This window comes from Bactrocera tryoni, chromosome 2 (genome assembly GCF_016617805.1).
Source record: "Bactrocera tryoni isolate S06 chromosome 2, CSIRO_BtryS06_freeze2, whole genome shotgun sequence".
Lineage (NCBI taxonomy): Eukaryota > Metazoa > Arthropoda > Insecta > Diptera > Tephritidae > Bactrocera > Bactrocera tryoni.
This window is the reverse complement of record NC_052500.1, coordinates 85235574-85253485: the sequence shown is the minus strand read 5'-3', so window position 1 is coordinate 85253485 and position 17912 is coordinate 85235574. Positions and strand designations below refer to the sequence as shown.

Below are 17912 nucleotides of genomic sequence, written 5' to 3'. Positions count from 1 at the left end.
TATTACAGCCTATCGTTTTTTAATTAGAAAATATCTCCGTTTTAATTTCAACAGAAAATTAATGTCAAATTTGGAAAATGAAAAGCAAAGTTCGCCATTTTCTATTTTTTGTAAATCGCTTTTGAACTGGTTTTCGTTCATTCGTTGCTTGATATACATATTCCTGTCAAAGAAAATTCGTTAGTTTACCGACTCGTTGAAAGCAATAAATGAGGGTATTCAATTACCAATGGACACAAACGATTTGTTTTAAAAATTCACGATTCATTATAAGGTTTTTGTCGACAGACCAAAAACAGGGAACTGTCAAGTGTGTTTATTCATATTGTGATTCTGTACCAGCTGTCTTGCTTTTATATATTTTTCATAACACAAAAAAATATTTCTACCAAACATTCCCGCCAAAAATCTGTTTTTTGAGTAATAACTGCGTACGAAGAGATTGTTAAGTCCTAAATTCATTAAAATGTAAACAAGGAATTCATGAAAAACATTAAAGATTATTTTACATTATGGATTAAAATTAAATCCGTAAGAGAAAGCATGCTCCGAAATAACACAATCTGATATAATTGAATGGCTTTACTTGAAAACAGTTATTTTTTGTTTTGTAAATAAGGGTTTTACCTTTTAACACCATATTGCCAGCTCATTTGTAATATATTGGAAGAAGTAAATATTTGGATACTTTGGGAAATTATTGAACACTCTACAGCGAAGCGATTAATCACACTTTTTTAATCTCTTTCAAGTTTTAATATATGTATATGCACATTCTATGATTCTCTTCAATATATTTGTTTGTTCATACATATATATTTTCATACGATGCATTTTACTTTTCATTGAAAATACATTTGTACATATCAAAATGCATTATAGCGTTGTCGAAACCATTTTACTTCATAATAATTACTGTCAACTCGCAAAAATCGAAATCATAAATGAGCTACCATCAAAATATTAAAAACTTAATTAATACGAAACAAGTTTGTTAGGAGAATAAAAACAAGATAAGGCATTTAAGATACTTTCGCGCAAAGTAAAGGAAGGTTTCGCAGCTGATTAGTGCGTGTGAGTATGCGTACATCCTTTCAATTAATTATTTTTCAAAGATTTAGAGACTATTGTCCAATTGTCAATAAACTCCGCTGTAAACTTAATGTTCTTATACATAAGTATGTATGTAGATTTAAGTTCTCCACAGCTGCTCTGTTTATTTCCAGTAACTTGATTTTTAATATCCAATCCATAATCGCAGCTACAATTTCTGAATCCAGTGTAGAGAAAACCAATGCTTCTTGAATATTTGGCTGGGATTTTTGATAGTATGCTATAGACAAATAATTTTTGTTTAGTTTCCGTAAGATGTTAATTTCTAAGAAATCATTTGGAATTTGTGACAAAGAAGGTATTGGCCGTATTTTTTATATTATTTCTTTGCTTAGATATACAGTTATATCATCCAAAATGTACAAGAACCAGAAACACATTACATTTGGAAAAAAATGAAAAGAAAAGGCATAAATGAAAGTTAGTTATTTAACCTGAAATTTTACCGAAAACAGAAAGCACAAATAAGTTCGAAAATAAAAATAAAGACAAGATTTTTTTATACTTGTTTGCTGATTTGCAGTCATGTGTTATTATTTTGTGTACTTAGCGTGTACTACGTAATCAGGGTTAGAACATAAAGTATGTTGGCAGTTAATATATTATAACCTTTGATATTAAAAAAAAAATATAAATTTCTATAGTTAACATGTTGTCTTTTGTTGAATATGATAACGCACATCATATATATCAGAGGCTCAGTCAAATACCTGTCAATCATTTACTTTAAGACCAAGTCTTATAGATAAAGAACCCTAGAGTAGCAAGTCCATTACATTCGAATATTAATTCCCACCTATCTTCTTCATATAATTATTTTACCCAATACATATTTTGTTTATAGAATTGTTTGTCCTCTTTATTTATTTATGTATATAAAAACAAATATATAAATGATTTGCAAAATGCGCCATGCGATATTAATTTGGATATTTTTAAATTTTTGTATGCGCACATTTACACATTCGTTACTACATTTTCGACCTCACTGTCATCTCCACAAAATATTTGCCATTTTTATTATTTTCCTCTTCTTAAACCTTATCATAAATCGAATATATATACATATATTATATATATATTTTAAACACGTGTATTTATTCTACACAGATTGCGTATTCCACTTTTTAGTATCATTATCTTGAAACATCTGAATGCACTTTTATCAGTCGTCAGTCAGTATTTATTTCAATTTAGTTTATATGTATGGTCTATTACTGACTGCTCTTGCTGCTGTGATGGGTCTGACACCAAATTTTACCTATTTCTGTTCTATATGTGGCTCATAAAATATATACTGATCTTTTAAATTTAGTGTTTTGGAGATATTGCTGCTGACCTTTGTTGCCGTCATTGATAATTGCTTTCGAAATAACCTAACTTCGAAAATGCGTAGACGCATAACATTATATTAATTTCCTAATAATTATTATGTTATAAATGGGCATATTGGAAATTTTCATTTACAACGGATTACATGTAAAAGAAACGAATGCTTTGAACCGATGCATTTCAGTGTTTCCTTTGTTGTTGCTGTTGTTTTATAGGTATATGTACGTGTCATATTATTTGAATGCACATATTAGATATTCATTTAAAATGTTGCTGTATTAACTAAATGTTAAAATCTGGATCTTACAAATACGGCACTCGAATCGTGTTCACTATAGCCAAGACGTTTTGTGTGCTTAAAAACTTCATTTGTAATTGCAGTCACAGGCATCGATTGGTCCAAATTCTCCGCCATACTGAGCACAAGGCGTAAATCTTTTTGCATGTGACTCAGTGGTTGTTGTGGGTTGAAGTCTCCTTTGGCCATTTCTATGAAGATATGGAACAGTTTTATTCAATTTACTTCATAGAGTATTATAAGTAAATCAATAACTTGCCTTTGCCTTTGGCTAATAATAATTGCGATTTCATTGACGTTAATTCAAATATGTCAATAATGTCCTTTAATGAAATTGAGAAACGGTCGGCTGCAATTAAACAAAACATGACAATTATATATAAATTCTTGCATGTATGTGCATTTATTACTTACCCAATGCTAAAGCCTCTGCTAATCCAACCAAACTGACTCCGACTATCGTTTGCAGTATCAAATTTACTTTGCAAGCATTCCCAACTTCTGCTAAATTGGGGTAAGGCGTTTTCAAAAAAATGGAAATAAAAATAACATTGCACATTAAAATAAAACCAAGTGCGAAAAATTAAACTAATTATTTTAACTAATATAACAGTAATGACTATTGTGATATGAAATACTACTTTTATATATAATGGTAGGGCTAAAGCTGAGAAAAGTTAAGTAACCATGCTGCTAATGTCAGCAGAGGGTTTCGGCAAAGGGAAGATAATGTCTTCTAAACCGATGAATGCCCTAGGGGAAAACATGCCTCTGGCCCTTCTGCCAAGGGACGGCGTTACAAAGTGTATTAACTTCACAAAGAATTTTAGAGATACTTCGGCAGCAAGACAGAGTAGCAGTACTATCCACTGGTACACTGACGTCTCGAAAACACCGGAAGGCATCGCGGGACCGTATACCAAGCTATTAATACCAATGGGACGTTTTCCAAGTAGAAGTTTTTGCTATAAGTCAGTGCGTAGAACTCAATCTCCACCGCAACTATCTCAACCGGCGTATCGTCATTCTTAGCGACAGTTAAGCGGCGCTAAAAGCGATCTCAGCATCCGGGTACACCTAATCTGGGTGCCGGGACATAAAGGGGTAGCCGGAAATGAGAAAGCCGACGAACTAGCCCGCTCTGCGGCAGCTGATGGCGGGACCAGAACCATGCATTGCAGTGGGGTCCCACACTCTTAAGGAGCTGCTCCGCACGAAGGAGAAATTGGAGAACGAACAGCCCTGGTAGCAGGCAGAGCCTCTCAAGGTTTAAGAAAATAATCAACCTTCCTCGTTACAAATTTCGCCTCCTCGACGCGCGACATGGACATAGTCTCTTGCACTAACTGCCGGTTCTGCGACATGGAACAGGAAACCCCAGTACAACTGATTCTGGATTGTTCAGCTTGGGGCCCTAGGTTCAGTAACGCTCCGCAGGCTCTTGGAATTATTCCGTATGCTGGACCTTGGTGACCAAATGTGATATAGGAGAGGGCACAATAGGTCGCAGTGCAATACCTCATTATTAACTATCTATCTATATACCTTAAATTGAAAATTGTTAGTCGTCAAAAATAAGATATATTTTTGTTTTAATTTTCTAAGGCAACTACAAATTAACTGTTAGTCCGCTTTATAACCATATTTAAAAATCGCTAAAGATTTTATAAAGATGTGAACAGTGATTTTGTAATAGCAAGCGTTTTTCTTATTAAAAGGCTACCATGCTAATTTATCATTCAGTTAGATTAGGTTATATTGGCCGCTTGTTACGGAATACATAGACTTATTGGTCCGTAGTAATGCCAGATGGAGTTTCAGTTTGGGGTAAAGTATTCGTTGTTGTTGTAGCGGAAGAATTCTTGCCCGGATAAAGAAAAATCCGGGTCCGTTCCGGTTACGCATACCCGACTGTCGTGGGAACGGTAAAGTATTTGTCATATCATTTTGGATAAAATTAAGAATTTTCTAAATAGTAATGAGGAAATACTCGTAAGTATACGCAACTTACCGCCCAGGAAAAATGTGTTTTTGGCAATAGTTTTGAAGCAAGAATGACAGTCTTCAAAGACTGAACGGTCTCCACCTGCTAAAATGATAAGCATACCATCTTCGGCCTCTTGTCGTGTGCCGTGTATCTACGAACGAAAAATGATAAAAATCTTGTTCAAGAAAGTAGAAGTAAAAAACTATATTTATAATTACTTGCACTTCCAAATAACGCCCGCCTGCAGATTGTATTCCTTCAGCTATGTCTTGCGAAGTTTCAGGGTCTATTGTCGACATCTCAACATAGGCCTTACCGTTCATTTCCTTAACGCCCAACACGCCACAATTGCCAAATACCAGCTGAAATACAATTTTTATTTTACTTAGTATTTTGATATGCCTATTTAATATGAAATATACTTTAAAATACTCACATCTTTTGATGCCTTTGGATCTGAAACACAACAGAATATAACATCTGAAGCTTCAACCACATCCATAGGTGTGCCTTTGACATCGGCACCAGCTTCAGCGAACGGTGTACACTGCAAAGTTGGTTGTATTTAGTTAACAATATAAATGTTTACTTCATAAATTGTAGACCAACAATAAAAAATAACCAAAGATGCAAAAAGTTGTATTCTAAAGAATTTTGAAAAATGAAGTATAATTATTTCAATATATTAAATTATCAATGCAATGCACATTTTCTATATAAACACAACATTAACTAAAAAAGTCTTAATGTACTTTATGGAGAGACGATGGCTACAGCAGTCAGAACTTATTAAATGAAAAAATTTAAGAATCAAAAACTGAGACTTTACATAACTTCTTTATTGGAGTAGAAAACGCTTTCGCGGTTATAGCCGAGTTAACAGCAGCGCGTCAGTCGTTTCTTTTTTTTTGCAATGTGGTACCAATTTGAGAATTAAAGCGGATTGGAGGTCTTCCTCTTCCTCTGCTTCCCCCGGCGGTTACTGCGTCGAACACTTTCAGAGCTGTACTCTTTGTGTGGGGCTGGTGGGGCATGTAAAGAGGTGGCCAGTCTTAAGCGAAGACTCATTGCACGCAGGACATATATTGGATGCTACAATATCCAGAATGAATATCAGATGTTGTCACCGTCCATGCTTCTACACCATATAGCAGGACGGGAATAATGAGTGACATTTGTACATATGTATGTAGTACATAACAATATTCACACGCACTTTGTACGCTTATATTCATGCAAATTAGTAAATAAAAGCAGCTGATTTCTCTTCTTCTTCCGTTTTTTTTTTCTTTTTTGGACTTTGTTAACTTTTTCTGTCAACATTCCACATTAAATTTTTTCTCATATTAAACCGGTACCAAGTATCAACAAGATGTCACAATTTTTTCTCAATTTTTCCGGTGCACGGACGTTTGGACACAAATAATCCTAAATATTGTGTTACCAACAACTATATGTGAACAAACTCTTTTATTCTGTGAAATATAATTGAGACTGCTTTCAGGGCACGTTTCACTCGTTCGAAATATTTCTGCAGTCAAAGTCGATAATTGTGACGATTATGCAAATTTTGTCAACATTTACATTGATTGACAATTAAAAAAAAATTACGCTGGTTGGTCAACACCGGTACGAAGTACCCATTAATTTAATGAACACTAAAATTGCTCGAAAAGTCTTGAAAAATACATTTGGAGTTGAGAATATTTTGCCGGATGTAGCCTTTTTTAAGAGCTCGAGTACATACACGAGTGATTTGGCTCCAACGATTCCAATCGTCGGAATATAATATAAGTAGGCGCTTATTTTTTCTTATTTCAAATGCTATGATATTATTTTGTAAAATGCCAATATTAATATAATATTGTGTTCTTTCAAATATTATGTAATGTAGTTTAAGGATTTATGCACACCGGAGAACACCCATATAACCGTTTTGAAACTTTAGATACCTTTTTATAACTTTAGACAACATCTTAATGTCATTTTACTTACCTTTGACATTGTGCGATTCCAGACGACCACTTTGTGACCGGTGCATAGCAAATCTTTTACAATGGTTGAACCCATGATCCCCAGACCCAGGAAACCAAAAGTCAATTGAGATGGTGTAATGTCCCGTTCTGCTAGAGTTTGGGAACGCGCATTCATATCAATTGCTTGCGCTTCTGGGCGCGATACTACCGGACGATCAAGTAGAGCGATTGAGTTAACATTGCGCCGCGATGTGCTGCCAATGTGAGCCAAAGCATCGGGATTTATTTTACGTCGTGAAGGTGGTGTTGTCGTGGATTTACGATTTATATAATCATTTAGATCTTCAAGGGCACCAACTGACGAATTTCGTTTACGCTTTGAACTGCTATTTGCGGTTTGTGATGAGCGACGTCGTTTTGTTGATGATTTAGCGACAGTTCCACTAACAGATGATTTTGCTTTGATTGTAGCTACAGCGCTCGCTTTGGCTTTGGGCGTGCGCTTGACAGGGGTTTTATAAGAAGGCTGTACATCATCCAAATCAACCGCAACATCACCGGTTATGGTCTCTACACCATTATCAGCATCATCAATGCCACGTATGTCATTTGTTGTATCATCATCCGTTAATCCATCGCGAATCTTATCGAAGTCTGCCTCAGTGGAATGATTACTGATCGTATTTTTGCTGACCTCCGCATCAACCTCTGTGGGATCTTCAATATAAGTATTAATATCAGCCATTGCATGACGAAACGAATTTGGCTTATTAACTTTTGCTAATTCGGCTTTCCAAGGCCCTTCAAAAGGTTTTATATTATTCGTTTCTATCCAAGCGCTAAGGGTTTCGATAGAGCAAAATATTAAAATTTTTATTCAACTTCAGATTTTATTCTAGTTTGCTTTGATCATTGCTATAAATACATATGTATGTATGTATGTATATAAGAAAAATTACTTACAAATTTCGTGTTCCAAAGAAAAACACACTTTTTGTGTTAGCTTTGCGCGGCTGATTCAAAAGATCGATGGAGGGTTCAACAATCTAAATAACATATGATTGAGAAAATTTATAGAGCATATGTAGTGGTATTAGTTTTTCCTAATAAATACCAAAACACATATATATTATATTTATAATAATTCTAAATTAAATATACGATTCCATGTTAGTGTAAGTATTCTAATATTTTTTAATGGTTTTACTTATAGCCATATAGGTTAACTTGTTTTGTTTTGGAAAACAATTTTAAAATGTTATATTTGAGGCATTGTCGCTGTTGACAACCTTCAGCAAATGTAATGCAAATGCCTGTATAGACATAAACTATATGTATTTGGATACCACATACAAGTAACGCAAACAAAGCGTTGAAAAACCAGCAACATTGTGTGGCAAGCAAAAGTACAGTCAAAATAAAACTTGGATATTTTTTAAACTGAGGGTTTAATTATTGTACTTACCATTGCCGGCCATGGTGTGAAGCCTTTCATCTTTGCCCTGAAATTTAAAAATAAAACATTAATATTTTAACCCATTGAATCCTCAATAAATTCAACTAAATGTAGAACATTCCAATAGTTAAGCGAAGTAATTATTTTATGAAAAAAGATTGCGCGGGAAATTGTTATTTACTTTGCCTAAACCACGAAAGAGAAAATTGATAATAGTGGTTGAGAAGCAATCACACCAATATTTTAGAATGGGTGGAAGAAGTGCCGAATGTAGCAACGATATCGTCGTACACATAGTACAGCTCTGGTGCCAACGGAGCGATAGAAATAATGCAAGCTGTCTACGTTGAAATAACTGTTTACTCGATTCACTTTAAAGCTATTTCCTAACAACGTAGCTTAGTTACAACTAATTTTCAGAAGAGTAGGCCACTTCTAGCCACGAGTATTTATTTTCAATTGTTTCCCCCCAATTTTCAATTGCAATTTTAGGTTATGTGCGCCATTTTTTCTGCCATTTGTCAAATAATACTTTGCTCCCGCTTGGAATTTCGTGAATATGCTTCCATTTGCTGTGTTAAGGAGTAATTTGTACTCACCAAATCAAGTCTTTCGGTTTATAATTGTAAAATTCTGTTGAGTCATTACTGGGTAATGATAATTTTTTGGCTTTCGACATTTCAACGATATTATCGATTCTAAATTGGAAACTTATTTTGCCGCCGTTTCTTCAATTAATCTTTACTACGCTAATGAAAAGTAATCCACACGTAATATTGTTCAATCTAAATTGTTATTTTTTGCACGATAAACGTGCTGAAAACACACAAAAATCTGATACACACGCCGCCAGAAGTCGAATTCACCAAAATATTTGTATTTTGAGTTAAAATCACAAGGTTAAAATGTGATAAAAAATGTTAAAAAAATGAACGCAATCACGACGATGCGATTCACTATGGTCGGCCGTTGAATTTCGTTGCTTCTTTCTTTCTTTCTTTTTGCCGTCAAATTTGTGAAAACAAAAATGGCGTCGAAAACAATAATTCAGCCCATTGCTGAATTGCTTACAATAGTATGAGTCCAGTGACATCTATGCCATTACATCCAAATTGGTGTTTGACCTGACTAAAAACTAGTCGCGCATTTCTTCAACAGGGTGTGCATAAATGAGTCAAAGAAAAATTAAATTAGAAATTAAAAAAAAAAATTGGTAACCAAAACTCAAGTCATATTGGTTATTGGTAACCAAAACTCCGGCAAAAATATCACTTGCACCGAATTCGCTGACTGCGCGTCACCGTGACGTTAATAAGAAACTCAATACCGCACTCAGTATGCATCGGCCATTATGCTGATCGAACACTTTTAGCCTTGCGCGTGACAACAACAAAATAAACGCAAGACAGCAAGAATTGGGAAACAGTTGCTATGTAAGCAACTAAGAGTCATGTGCTGAACACATAGAGAGCGACAGACTGCAAGCGACATCTCTCAAATATTAAAATACACACGTTCTTAATGACAGTTATGTAGTCGTGCAGCTGTCTAACTTAATGTGTCCATAAGAACGTGTGTAGTCAGTTATTTCAACTCTTCCGCGGAGACCGGCTGCCCTTGGGATTACCAAGGGAAATAAAATTTTCTAAAAACAAATTCCAAAGGAATTGTATTACTTATACAAGTTGTAATAACCTCTTCTTATTTGATCCAACTACGATATCCTCGGTGGGTAACAAACTTGTTTCGAAACAAAATATCATAAATACATTAAACGCTTTTGCTAACTGGGATATTGCCGTAGTTTTTCTGTTCTTGTTTCCGTTATAGTTTGACAGCTGAAAAGCAATATTTCATATGTTCGTCGGGCAGTTTAGGATTAGAGATTGTTGTTAATTTAATTAATTTTGTTATATTCAAATGAAATCATTATGGAATTTTGCAAAATTGCTTTCACGTTAACAAACAAGACATATATATATGTATATGTATGTGTGTATTTTAACAATTGATGTATTACAAAAAAAAGTTGATAATTTAGTAAATGTGTGAAGAATTTAATCATGGGAATTAAAAAAAGTGTAACGGTATTTATGCATTTTGCTAAACAAAACAAAATGGTCTTTGTTTTGCGGCTGAATACCGATTGAGAGACCATATTTGGCTCTTCACTAAGTCTTTTGAGATGCCTGTGGTTGGATGAAGACATAATTTCAGAAAATTTAGAACACATACATATGAATGTAAACTTCGAAATTTAAGTAAGGAAAATAAACTACCGCTTCTAACAGACATATTTAAACGTAATGTTATCTTCTTTTAAAAATCACTCTATTCGAGAAAAGGGTAATCCATAAAAGATCATACATGGATCTACTGACATTATGCGACTTATTTAATACCTTTACCTGCATTTTGGGTAAAATGATCAAAAAAGCGTTCTTTTTTCGATAAAAATTCCCAATAAATAAAATGAAAATAGAAGTTTATATATGTTATTGGATGCCTTTGTATTATCAAAAAGCTAAAGCAAAAGTCATGCTAACAATAAATTACAAATTTGAAAAAAATTTAATAATTATACTAAAAAAGTAAAAAAAATACGAATTCAAAATTTTTGCTTTATACTGTTACATTAGGACAGCTTTTATTTTTTAACTAAGTCTATATACTGCTGAAAAATATTTAAAGCATTTCTGTTAGAAATTAAAAAGAGGAAGTACAATTGTTTTTCAAACGATAAAATATTATTTTATTTCTTTCGAAACACTACAAATGAGTTGAAATTAATATTGAATTCTGATAACTACTTAAAAACTAGCTTAATAAACTATATTCATTCACATTTAGTTCAATAATTTTCTTTTGTAGTTTTGGAGTTTCGAAAGATATGCAGAGTGCCTTAACAAGTGTTCGTATAAGATGTTCACATCCAGCTCATTTTCCTTGGGGCCACCATACTGTGAAATTTTAAGAAAATAAAGGTTTTAGTGAACAACTAAATTCATTTGCGTGTGAAATACACTAGAACTTAAATTTGTTGCATTACTTTGTTAATTTTAGTAGTTGACTAAATTTACAAAGGTATAAGGTATGTTTTAAATACTTTAATTATCAAATACTAATTTAAATGTTGAAATACGCACCTCAGCCGGTAAATTTTCATACCCCACCATATTTCGCAGTTTGTCAAAATTTTTGCCATCATGAATGTGTATCTACCGAGAAAAATATTAAAGCAAATATTCCAATGTCATAAAATGATAAATGCTTAACTCTGACCTTATATATACAAGTACATATGTATGCATATATTTTATGTGCGTTTTTATAATTATTATTTACTTACACGGTCTTTGAACTCTTTACTAGCAAAGGACATCATCAAATTGGTTGTGGCATTCAAAAACATGCCCTTCTGTATGACATGTACAATACGTGATGTAAACGGCATAACATCATTTTTGGCATTCACCATTTTGGCCATGGCGGGTGAGGCGAAACGCAAAAATCGTTTGTTGGTACTAAAAAATTGGATAAATGAATACACAGTTATACTTGATGGATGACTTTTATGAATGCCGTTAATTCGAGTGGATGTGCATGTAATATCTTTTTAATATAATTTTTTTAATATTTTATAAGAATAGTATTTTTCTTTACCGTAAATTTTTATAATATAAAATATCTCTGCTGATAAATTAAAAAATATAGACTTATGTACATATTACTTATGTTAGCTTATATAAATATCTATTACATAGCAGTTTTAAACTTTCAAGTCTGTACATACCCACTTAAGTCACTGATAACAGTGATTCCATATTTTTGCGCCTGTGGCAATAGTAAAAGCGATTCGAATATTAAATCATCCATTTCGATAATGTCGTACATATAATTAGGGAATGTTTTAAATGCATCGACTATAAAAAGTGAAAATTATAATTTAAAATTAAAAATAAAAAAGCATCTAGTTCTTAACCGAATTTACCTGTTTTCGATACAAAAATCACACGCCCATCTTTGTCTGGCTTAGGCATAATGTATTTGCTGAGTGTTTGATAAAAATGATTCTGAAAGTAATGCACCTCGTGATGTGCTAACCAGTCTGGATTATGTAGTTTAAAGTCGTAATACCTATTGATGGCTTCATAAGCGCGTCCAACCTGCCAACCAACAAATGTCAGGAATTTGGAAAGCAAAATATCATCGGCGCTTATATCCAACTCATTGGCAGCTAGATATTGGGATCAGATGACAAATAGTTTCATTTGAAAATGTTTGGATTTTAATAACACAAACTTTTAATAAATAACATATTTGGCTCTAACTTTCAGTGCTTTGATGATGAGTTATAATATATATTAGGTAGTCGAAGAAGTCTTTTCGAATTTCTAATCAAACCCGTGCTTTGATGATATATATGATAGTCGGAAAAGTCTTTTCGTATTTCGTATCAAACTTCAACTTTTTTTTTATATTTATAACGAACTTTAGTAAACCAAATATGTACCATTTTGGTCGACTACTTTTTGTCCTTTTCCGCTAGAGAAAAGGACAAAATTCCATTCATCATTCCATCAGTGTAAAACTTTTCTGGTTTCTCGGCGAAAAACTGCGACACAGTTTGACAAACTTCTCTTGAAGCCGACTTTACTCCATTAACGGAGTTCTGCATTGACCGAAACAAATGGTAGTCCGATGGTGCCAGGTAAGGGCTATATGGTGGATGCATCAAAACTTCCCAGCCAATCTCTCCCAATTTCTGCCGAGTCATCAAAGGTGTGTGTGGTCTAGTGTTATCCTGATGGAAGACGAAGCGAGCCATTGCTGTGCTACATGAACTGACACAGCATCCTCTCCGTAAACTTCACAAATCTCACCTTTCCAACACTATATGGTATGACACAATGTGACAAAATACGAAAAGACTTTTTCGACTACCCAATATAAAAAAGTGATATTTAACAAAAAAATTCATAACCCAAAGAATTAGATTAATATTTTACAATTAAAATATCCAGCACATAATTTTATTGTATTTAAAAGCACATTTAATTTCACAAAATATTCTGCCTTCAATTTGTTATCCTTATTGTTCTGTATATTTCCCACTGTATGCTTTTTAGTACACTCACTCTCCACCAAATTGCGCAATTCCTGCATTTTGTCCAACTGCTCAGCAGTGTGTTCAAATTTTGTTGACAATAATATTTGCATTTTACTTAGAGGAACTTTAATTGTGTACGCACGCGCCTTCGTCTAAAGTTGTTTGAGCAATAAGTTTATTTGATTTCTATTTTATGCTTTGTACACCTGCCGTCAGTCAATGGCCGACGACGCTCCACGATGATTTAGCTGCCCATAAAATGTGTCTCTTGCTTCAGTGTAATAATAAAACGTATTCTACCGAAAAATGCTAAAAGTCGCAACGCTACACGAAAGTGTGTATTACCATTGTATAATAATGGGCGACAATTATGCGAAATTGACTTATGCAACGATATTGTTACAATTTCTCAACACTATAATTTAATTGAATGTTAAAGTTAAGACTTGCTGCTTCCCTGATTTTTTTTCTAATTGGCAGTCTTCGGCGGTTGTTAAAGCAGTTTGCTCTTGTATCTGGTCAAAATGATCGAGTGTAGAGTGAAATCTTTGAATTTTTCGTCACCTTCTTGGTCACCTGGCAGATGCTGTTGCAAAGTAATGAGTATATGATTGTTTAATGTTTCATGCACTTAGCACCCAGATGTGCGATTATACAAAATTTAAACACCGTTTTTTAATTATTAAATGTTACTTGAAATTATAAATGGCTTACGTACTTGAAAAATGTTCATAAAAATGGTCGCTCTGACTTTCTTAGACTTTGATCATTTTTTAAACTTTGTCTGAAGTAGTGAGAACAGTAAGGTCAATACGGGAGTGTAGTAAGAGTTTCAAAGCAATAAATTTAAGTACATATTGCTTTGTAAAACCAAAAAAAAAAAAATTTAGTAGAATTTTCCACTCGGTATAACGATTTCACCTAACGGCTGTGTGTAGTGCTTTTAAGTCCCCGTTTTTATATAAGCGAATAAGAAATAAATTCTGAAATTTTGGAAAAAAAAAATTTTAAACTCGGCCATTGCGACGCCATTTCCGGTGAATTATCGGAAAAAAGATACGCCCGCGTTGGCAGTATAACTCTTTACAGAAGCATCTGAAGTGAAAAATACGTGTTTTAGTTAAAACCTTAGCTTAGAACTTGGACATATTCACAAATAATGAAAAGTTCAGTGACTTTTTTTCAAATTGTTGTAGTCGAAAAAAATCCTTCGTCCAAGTCTTCAAGAATTATATCTCAAAAACCTTTCAATCATCTTTTAAAACTTTATGAAGATAGGCTGAGTAGTTCCCGAGAAATATTGCCAACCGACTTCAAAAGCACAGTTTCGAGAAAAACTCGTTAAAGACGGCGGACTTAGCCTAATTAGCCTCGAATGCACAAGTTCTCAAGCTGTATCTCCGAAACTATTTCTCGGATCAAATTGAAAATTTAGGACAATATTGTAGAGGTGTTATAGAATTTAATAAGAAAATAAAAAAATTATATTTTTTGAAACCCATAAACCCATGTAATCCCTTAACAGATATGCAAAAGGCCTTTTAATTGAAATTCTTACATGTCTCACATGTCGTCGGGTTAAAATATCTAAGGTTTTTGGATAATTTAAAGCGGAAAACATGTGTAGATCAATGATATGATTCAATCGTTAAAAAAATGTTCATAGATATACTAAAATGAACTCTTTGAACTAATTGTCTGCAATGTTCTTTATTCTAAAACTATAAATTCCAAAAACCGATTTTTAGCTCCTAAATGATCGGACCCCTCCTAGTGTTTGGGATTGTTGTTTCCGTACAACATATGTACATAGTTTCATAGTATACATATGTATACTGCATTTCTTATCAGGATTAGATGTCACTGTAAATTGACTAATAAGCATCAAGGTAATCCATTATTACTGATATTAGCTGTCGTATTCTCAGTCGCTGCTTAGGAAGTGGCTTACAAGGTCTTAGGAATGTTCACACTTAGACATGTATGGATGTGCTTCCGAATCCAAAATTCACAATATCTAAAATGTCACTTTCAATGGTGCAATTCATATATACCCCTAAAATAGATCTTTACAACTGATTAGCATGCAAAACACGAAAACTGGAAACCTCTTTACTTTGTTATTGACTTACTTGTTATTGAGCGATTAACGGATATTTGTGTATATCTTACTACGTTTAAAATGCAAAGCTAGTTTTTCGAATGATCCAAATATATAAATATTATTGAAATTGAAAAAGAAATATAATGCAAACAAAAAGAAATTCGCTTAAAGTACATATGTAACCCAATCAAGTTATACACTGCCTAATTATTTTACACAACATGTCGCAGTCGGTGTTCCTAGCAGTCAGTGTGCTAATCATAATCGTCATTTATGCTTATTTAACGTGTTGAAGAGCAGGTCAGGGTTTGACATCCATATGTGTCTCACAATTTTACTTATATTTATGTGCATTTATAGGGCATTCACTTACATACGAATACATCATGAGTGTTCCACATATGTTTGCGAATATGAACACATAGTTCTTGCATAAAAAATGAAATATTGTTTACTCATGCAACGTGTTGCTACAGAGTATATTAGTTTTGTTCACCTAATTAATCGATATAGATATAAGGTTTTATATACTACATATATGTACATACTTGTATATTGATTGTCGAAAAAGTCGTTTCGTATTTCTAATCAAACTTCAAGGCTGGAGCAGCTCATAGTGGATGATTTCTTCCCAATTCCACCAAACATTCAGCATACCATAAGAGGCGTCAATCCTGGCTTTGTGGCCATTTATTGAGCTTCACCACGCTTGGACCATGATCTCTTTTGCACATTATTGTCGTATTTGGTCTACTTTTCGTCTTCTGTTACCATTCGCTTCAGAAATGGTTCGATTTCATTTAGTTCCAGCAAAGAACCGCAGATGTTAATTCGATCCATTAAATTTTTTCACAGACAATTTAAGTGGTGGCCTAACATCGAGCTTCTTTTTGTAGCCAGCCTTTTTTAAATAGTTCAAAACCTTTTGATGATGAATATTGTGTTTCTTAACAATGTCATGGCTGCTTATGTGACGGTCCTGGTCAATCTTTTCCATAATTTCAACGACTTTTTCAACGATAGGTCAATCAGAGCGATAGACATCGAAATTTCCAGAACGGAAGCGAGCGAACCATTGTTGTGCTATACGAACTGATACAGTAAACTTTACACATTCTTCCCTTTTTTATAGAAAATTTCAAAATATAGCGAATTTCTTCATTATTTTCACTCATGATTGTTTCAATTCGGATAAAATTCCTTGTTGTTAATAGAATGCCTGTACGTTAAAAATATATGGAATCGGGCAATACTTCCCTCCCTGTTTTAGCAAAATTAACGAAAAATATTCCATGTACTGTAGTTTAATGTCGAAAATATGTGAATTTAAGCTACTAAAATTGCTTGAAAATATCTTCTGAAGTATATCTCTGCAATGTCAAAATTAATGCAATCAGTACTTCTCTATCTCTGGCCCCAATTTGACTTTGCAGATTGCAAGAGTATGAAATGTTCGGTTACTCCCGAACTCACCCCTTCCTTACTTGTTTTTATTTCTTTAGTTGCGAATGCTAATGACGCAAATTAAAACAACAAAGTGGTAATGTATTCATACCTATGTATGTATAATTGTAAATGCAAAAAAGCTCAGGTGCTAGTTAGCGATTAAAATAGGAAAATTGTGTCCGGTATCGACACTTATTGATTGTTTTCTGCTTAGCAATTGACTTGCCAAAATTTGATGTTATCCAGCGCTTTGATCTCTCGGCTATTCCCAATTGCCTAGGTGTTCCAAATGGGCAGTTATAAAATATATTAGTTGAAATGACAGTTTTTGAATGTTGTAATGCCGGTTTGAGTTGTACAAATCTCATATATGTACGTATAGGTCGCAAACAATAAAAATAGTTTAGTTACAGAATGTGAGTAACATTGACAAAATCAGCATAAACAGAAATAGAAAAATATAATCGACAGCAACATGTGGCCGAAGGTTTTAGTACGAAATTAAGTACGTGACTTAATAAGCTGTTACTTTAAAGGAAGAAAATAGTTCCATAATACCATAGTGGGTTTGAACTTCAGAAAATGCTTCAATGGAATGTTTACATGTATATATTTTTAAATAACGTGGTTTGACAGTTGCCACATAAATAGTTTTATTTTAACTAAAACGAATGTTATAAAATAATTTTATTATATTCCATCGCTCGGTCTGCTTAAAATAGATTTCATCTTTTATACTAGCTGTACTTCGTTTAACTCTTGCCCCACTGAGTGGTTTTAATGTGTTAAATACTCACTGGGAATTGCATGTTTAGTGATATTAGAGTCATACGAAATAGTATTTGAATCCACATAAACGCATATATAAATAACACTCATTATTAGCATGGTTTTTTTCTATCGGCAACCACAAATTGACGGGTTTGCCAACAAATAAATGCGAGAGCAATTGCGAACTTATTAGTTAGATTAATGACATTTTGTGGTGTTTGGAGTTTGTGGTATATGGTATTAAAAACTTAGCAGCAGATTCAATGCGGCTATAGCGAAGTCATTGAGTTGTGAATATGTTGTTTACGGCTGGCGACCA

At 33.5% G+C, this 17912-nt stretch overlaps 2 protein-coding genes across 3 annotated transcripts; both read right to left on the bottom strand.

The window, feature by feature from the left end:
- Positions 1 to 1943: 1943 nt before the first annotated feature.
- Positions 1944 to 9149, bottom strand: LOC120767238 (putative oxidoreductase GLYR1 homolog). 2 transcript variants are annotated; one of them, XM_040093078.1, is made up of 10 exons: positions 8762 to 9149; positions 8172 to 8208; positions 7670 to 7752; positions 6726 to 7545; positions 5167 to 5277; positions 4949 to 5092; positions 4755 to 4881; positions 3158 to 3247; positions 3003 to 3092; positions 1944 to 2934 (listed from the first exon to the last, which is right to left on the bottom strand). In XM_040093078.1, exons 1-10 carry the CDS (start codon positions 8839 to 8841, stop codon positions 2735 to 2737), a joined length of 1782 nt encoding a protein of 593 aa, XP_039949012.1. In that variant the 5' UTR covers positions 8842 to 9149; the 3' UTR covers positions 1944 to 2734. The 2 variants fall into 2 exon arrangements, with proteins under 2 accessions (XP_039949012.1, XP_039949013.1); XM_040093079.1 differs by having other exon boundaries at positions 3158 to 3244.
- A 1859-nt stretch (positions 9150 to 11008) lies between these two features.
- LOC120769620 (retinaldehyde-binding protein 1) lies at positions 11009 to 13382 on the bottom strand. The gene is made up of 6 exons (XM_040096723.1): positions 13301 to 13382; positions 12154 to 12399; positions 11956 to 12085; positions 11512 to 11686; positions 11309 to 11380; positions 11009 to 11122 (listed from the first exon to the last, which is right to left on the bottom strand). Exons 1-6 carry the CDS (start codon positions 13380 to 13382, stop codon positions 11009 to 11011), a joined length of 819 nt encoding a protein of 272 aa, XP_039952657.1.
- Between the last annotated feature and the right edge of the window lie 4530 nt (positions 13383 to 17912).